Source organism: Pinus tabuliformis, chromosome J (assembly GCF_031772625.1).
Source record: "Pinus tabuliformis cultivar Carrire ecotype Pingquan chromosome J, CPIR1, whole genome shotgun sequence".
NCBI lineage: Eukaryota > Viridiplantae > Streptophyta > Pinopsida > Pinales > Pinaceae > Pinus > Pinus tabuliformis.
In genome coordinates this window covers 1,627,606,269-1,627,612,788 of record NC_142295.1, presented here as the reverse complement: position 1 = coordinate 1,627,612,788, position 6,520 = coordinate 1,627,606,269, and the positions used below count along the sequence as shown (strand labels likewise).

General features: G+C 39.5%; 1 protein-coding gene across 1 annotated transcript; it reads left to right on the top strand.

The window, feature by feature from the left end:
• Nucleotides 1-3,736: 3,736 nt before the first annotated feature.
• On the top strand, nucleotides 3,737-5,776 carry LOC149233729 (UDP-glycosyltransferase 73E1-like). The gene has a single exon (XM_089376800.1). It carries the CDS (start codon nucleotides 3,844-3,846, stop codon nucleotides 5,458-5,460), a length of 1,617 nt encoding a protein of 538 aa, XP_089232926.1. The 5' UTR covers nucleotides 3,737-3,843; the 3' UTR covers nucleotides 5,461-5,776.
• The last annotated feature ends 744 nt before the right edge of the window (nucleotides 5,777-6,520 follow it).

Below are 6,520 nucleotides of genomic sequence, written 5' to 3'. Positions count from 1 at the left end.
TAACATGATCTCCTGTAGAATGCTTCAACCTAAAACCCACTTGCCCTTTTGCTCTCTTTTCTTTCACTTCTACCTACTTACTAATTCTATTTTCTACCATGCCACTGAAAAGCTTTGCAAACAAAGGATTGATCATAATGGTTCTATAGTTGGAAATACTATTAATGTCTCCACTTTTAAAAAGGGGTATTGCTAGACTAGTTGTCCAATCTCTTGGGCATCATTCCTGAATGACGTTGTTGAATATTTCCATGATGTGTGGTGCCAAAATGTTCATTCTCCATTTTAGATATTCTGCTTGAAGTTCAACCAAGTTCGTTGCCTTCCTTGATTTCAACTTTTTAATTCTTGCCTCCACCTCATGTATTGTGAAAAACTTTGTAGTTGTGTTGATCCTGGGAGGAGGCTCAACCTCTAATTCTTTTTCATAGAGTTGTCTCTCATAGTCAAACCACTAGTTGGTTGTAATATTATTTTCAATTTGCTTCTTCCTTGGTTGAATTTCTTGCCAAAAAAACTTTGGGTTATTCTTGCCTGGATATATTAACTCTTCTCACCTTGTTTGTGTGAACTCGTCTTTTTTCCTTTTTAAAATCTGCTTATATAACTTTACATTCATCTTCTCCTCACCTGCCCTTTTCAAAGTTCTCCTTTCCATTTTGAATTCCTCATTGAACCAAGCATTCACAGGAAAAAAATTTGATTCTGGTTTGCTATTTTTGGCTCTTTTTCACTTCTCAAGTGCACGCTGAATTATATTTGTTAACTCATTATTGTTGAGGCTTTGGGGATTGGTTTTCTCCTTCTGAATTGATCTCTCCAACATTGTTTTGAAGATAATGCAATTTTCTTGTGTTAGAAGAATTTTGGCCCTTGATGTCGATTATTGAGAACATTGGGTTTTCCTCCTATGATTTCTTTCTTCTAACCAAGATAACTTTATATAAATTGGGTTATGATATGATTTTAAGTCCTAAGTATGCTCTCCAATCTTAACTTCATCTATCATTTCTATTAAGTTTTTTGAACAAATAACATAGTCAAGACACTTGCCCCATTGTATGTGTTGCAAGTGAAGTTCCCAAGATTTTTTCATCTATTTAGATCATTGTAGATAATTAAGTTGAAAGCACCACATAATGTAAGCAACTCCTCTCCAAAATTATTACTAATTTTGTTGTCTTCTGAACATCTCAACCGTTGAGGATTCTTCTCTTCAATGAGCCAGATAGGATTGTGATCCTCTTTGCAATAGAGAATACTAGCTTGCTGATTTGTTGTTCTAGCATTGAAATCTTCCACTAAAAGAACTTCTCAGTGCTAAGAATATGAGGCAATATCTTGTTTTAAAGTTGCATATGAATATTTGTTGTCCAACCCCTTATTTTTGTAAGTTTTTGAAACTTGAGGCACAAAATAGCATGCTGCAATTCTTATGTGGTTCTCATTTTCTGTTATTTTGAACCATAAATATTGTTTATTTGTATCTTCTTTCACTAACTAAATGTGATGACCTTTTTTTTTCTTTCACTAAAACCAATATTCCTCCGAACCCTTTATCATTTTTTGCTACCTCGTTCCAAACTGCTAACCTCAAATAATCGTCAAACATAGGAGTTTTGCAACCATCATGTTCATGAGTTTCTGTGAGACAAATTATGTCTCTATCTTCTGCAATAGGCCCTATCCCAGGTCCCCTCCTCCAAGGGTAACCTCTATATTTCCAACAAACTAGACTTACGTAGACTTGGGTATGATTTGATTGCTACGTGGTTTGGCACACAAGACTCAAATTTGAGTCTTCACCCATGCTGATCTTGTTGTTTTCCTCCCTATTATAGAATTCCCTGTTTTTTCTTTATTGCCACCTTACTGCCTTTTTTTTCCATGAGGCCCAAACATTGCAATAATCACTTTACCATTGTACAACCATGCTCTTTTTCCTTCATTTCTTGCCAGTCTAACTTTCTCCACTTATTCTTTTCTCTCTTCTTGTTGTTTGCTAGTTAAATCTTCATCTAGGAAGAAGTGCGAGCCTTTCAAGAGTTTTTTTTTTTTTCTTGAGAGATGGTGTTTGTCTTGCACACTTGCCATGATGACTTTTATGGGGCGAGGCCTCTCTTCACATAACTTTCCCATCCTCCTTGCTTGACAAATTTGCCCTTTCCACTGTCATTTCTCTTTCAAAAAGTCCCTTGTCAAATTGAAAGTTCTTTCATTCTTTCCATTGTCTCTTATTCCTTGATAATAAATTTGTTTCCCTATCTTTTCTTTCTTTGTGTTCTCTTTCTTGTGCTATGCAAGAACTTACATCTTCTTTTTCCTCTATATTGTAACCATAATTAGTGTCCTCAACTCTAGTTTTGATTTCTTTTGGAATGTATGTCTTCTTGTTCTCTTTTGTTTTGTTTTGTTTTGGGAAATCACTGCTTGGTGAACTATTTGTGTCTACCTGAGTTATTTTAGAGATTATCACATCCTTGTTTGTTGCCATTGATTTATTCCTGGTTTACCATGTTGCCTTCATGTTCTCCCATTCTCATTTCCATGCCTCTAAAACATCTTGTAACATTGTTACCTATTTTTTTAAAATTCTATTGCCTCCCATTAAACATCGATTTGCAAGTGTGATTTCTGAAAGTTTGAGGTCCCTTTTTTGTTCTTTGGCTTCCAAACTTTCCAGTGTTGCCTTGACCTTCATCAGTTCTTGGCTATAGAAATCTGATGACCAAGTAAGAGGTGTAAATATGACACTGTAAATGGTTGACTCTTAACACCTCTCCCTGCGGGTTGATCAAACCCTACCTCTTCCTGCGGGTTGTTCAAACCGTCACAGCGCACAGTATGCAGAAAATTCCTGTACCGCAGCAGATCTGTATCACCTCTCCCTGCGGGTTGATCAAACCCTACCTCTTCCTGCGGGTTGTTCAAACCGTCACAGCGCACAGTATGCAGAAAATTCCTGTACCGCAGCAGATCTGTATTGTGGAGCCCACTCGTCCTCTGCGCCGACCTAGGTCCAATCCTACCGAGAACACCTGGTTGTTTTTCTTGAAACTGTGAAGACGGTCCCGACCGTGTAAAAACCCTCAAACGGTATGAACCCTATGTGCTGCCAGATTGGGTTTATTTTAGTGAACTGAAATTGAAAGGTTTCTTGGTTGAAAGAACTACAAAACTCTTTTTTTAATTCAATTGTTTCTTGAGATTGCTTTTGATGAAAGCAACGAATAGAAATTGTAGGTCACGAGGCAATTCCAACCGATATGGACACGTGTCGGCGATGATGTAGGTCAGTTGGAATTTACTAGAATGCACCATTATCGAGAGCAATACGCCATTGGAGTTACGCGCTCCGACATTTTCTATTACAGAAGCTACGCAGAGGGATTGTATTTTAGTGCATTGCGACAACGACATAATTTCCTACCTACCATTCCAAATCCCTTGGCTTGCCACGGAAATAGGCTTAGGGATTGCTTTTGACGAAAGCAACGGAAAAATACTGTTCACGGGGCAATTCCAAATGCGTTGGACATGTGTCGGTTTAACGGTGGTTTTGGACGATTAGAATTTAATAGAATGCATGCTCGCCAGAAGCAACACGCAATACCAGTTACACTTTCTGATATTCTTATTAAAAAAGTGCTTCTACGCAGAGGGATGGTATTTTACAATGATATAATATCCTACCTACATTTCAAAATCATCCGTGCTGTCCAGGGAAATAGGCTTTTCATACATTTCTTTGCCCGTTACGACAGCCAACGAACGATTGGCCCGTCAGTATATATATATGCAGGGGTGTAAGAGAAGACGATTATCGGTTTCAATCTTGGGTACATGAAAATGGAAGAGGAGAGAGGTCAAATAATGGTAATACCCTTCCATGGGCAGGGTCACCTTCTCCCTTGCATTGAGCTTTGCAAGCGACTTGCAGCACGAGGACTGACCATTAAAATAGTAGCTGATCCTTTAATTAGCGCTACTTTACGCGCTGTAGCAGATCAATCCTCATCCTCTGGCCTTCGCATGACGGTTATCGAATTGGAATCGGAGGAGGAAGAGGAGAAATTGGGGGAATCAGCACCATATCCTGATTACCATCATGATCATCGTCACGATCATATGCAGCGGCAGCAGAAGGCCATGGAAGCCATTTTACAGAAGAAGCTCTCGGCTCCTCCTCTCTGCATCATCGGTGATGTTATGTTGGGATGGATACCTGATCTGTGCAAAAGGTTTGATATTCCCAGAGTTTCCTTCGTCACTTCTGGGGCCTGCTCAATGGCCTTTGAACATGCCATCTTGAAACACAGGAACGCTCTTGATCAACTGCACCACGTCAACGACAACCAGACCGCCTTCGTAGTCCCTGGTTTCCCTTCGTCGATAACCATTTCTCCATCGGACTTGCAGGATGTCCCACCTAGCGGTGGTGGCGGTCTTCTTCCTCCTCCTCAAGGTTCCAAACCCAACTTTACGCCTCCACGAATGTCTCCGCCTCCTCCTCCTCCTCCTCCTGGTTTGAGGTCCCAATCCCCGCCGTGGATGAACGGGGTCAAAGACTGCGTGGGGATTTTGGTCAACACATGCGGGGAGCTGGAGTTTCCGTTCATCGAATACACAGAAAAGGAGATAGATAAGCCCATCTGGGCAGCAGGGCCTTTTCTGCCCTTCTCTTCTTTCTGGAATCAGTCGGAACCATGTACTGCTATAACACATGATAGCGCCATCCGCAACAGGAAGAGCAGTATCGATGAAGACCGATGTCTGGAATGGTTGAATTCCAAGGCGCTTGCATCAGTTCTCTACGTTTCTTTCGGCAGCATAGTCGGTCCCTCCGATGAAGAGATGACAGAGCTCGCTCTTGGATTGGAAGCTGCCCAGAAGCCATTCATTTGGGTTTTACAGAACCATCGCCGTCGTCCTCCTCCTCATCCTGATCATCGTCCTCATGATCATCAGGGTAGTAATGGCGGAGGAGGAGAGTACGTGCTTCCAGAAGGCTTCGAAGGTCGAATCGAGGGATTAGGTTTGATAATCCGTGGTTGGGCACCTCAGCTGCTCATACTCTCTCATCCCTCCACGGGAGGATTTCTCTCGCACTGTGGATGGAATTCCACTCTCGAAAGCATCATCCAGGGCGTTCCTATCTTGGCATGGCCCATCAGAGGAGATCAGCATTATAATGCCAAAATGCTGGTTAATCACCTCCAGATTGCTGCCATGATCGACCGGCCAACCCAATATGGACGGATGAGCAGGAAGGAAATCGGCAATGGAGTGACGTTGTTGATGGAAAGCGAGCATGGAGTCCAAATGAGAGAAAGAGCAGCCACTCTTAAACTGAAGTTGGGCTCTAGCTGCCCCTCATCCTCTGAAGCAGTATTAGACACGTTTGTTAATCACCTTTTACCGAATCAGTCTGAAGTTCTTGAAAGGAACATAGTTGTGTAGTGCTGAAGTTATCACGATTGCCAAAACAATGAAATGAGCGGAGGCCCTAGAATAAAATGCCCAACATGCAGGTGCAGAAATTGGGAAAACAATGAAATGGGAGGAGGCCATATATTGTTCACCCATTTTAGTGATGCAAAGGTTGTGATGTGGGACCTGCATCATAATGCCCAGATGATTTTGTAATGAAGTTTTGGTTGCGAATTCAACTTAAATAGGTTTTACAATTTCATCATATGACCGAATTCCATTATATGACCGAAGAATGTGACATTATGTTACTCAGTTCATTATTCTACAAAACAATGTGATTTTATTGTGCATCATTATTGACATTTAACCTCTACACATATCTGTTTTTTAAGGCATATGGTTTCATTCAATCTTGTAAATTTTGATTAAATATGCGGTGAAAATGAATTGTATTAGTTTCACTCGTATAAGGATTGATTTGAATTATTCAAATCGATTTATTTCTCTAGACCTCTCAAAAACACTTGAATTGAATTGAGTCTCTCAAAATATGGAGTTCACGTCTTCTGAAGGGGAAGAAGCTTTCCCTAATACCATTCAAGTTGAATTTCTATATAAATAAATGTTTTCTTTAATTTTTTTTGGTCCTCTAAAGTGTTGTAGACTCCAATTGTAAATAAAAATAGCAACAGGTTTGATAGCAATCAGTTAAACTATAAAAAAAGGTAAGTTATTTTTCAAGTTTTTATTTGAAGTTTAAATTGTTTATAGGGAAGAAAGTATTATTATTATGTTATTGGTTTGATTTCTCATGACGTAGGTGGGTAAGCATAACTAATCTTGTAAATATTTTTTTTAGTAAAGTAATGCTAATGCTATCGCCTGAATTATTTAAAAAAACAAAGAAAAAACATTTATGTTGAAGGAATAGTTTATAGGTGTGATGTTTGATAAATTAATATGATGAATTTCTAATGTGCTATACTATCGGCTAATTTTACAAGTTTACACGAAATGAGGGAAGTTGTGGAAATAGTTATGGACTTAGTTGAATTAAATAAGTTTTTATGGTCACTTATAGTTATAT

Coding starts and splice junctions, on each gene's coding strand:
- LOC149233729 (XM_089376800.1), top strand. CDS start 3,844: ATGAAAATGGAAGAGGAGAGAGGTCAAATAATGGTAATACCCTTCCAT.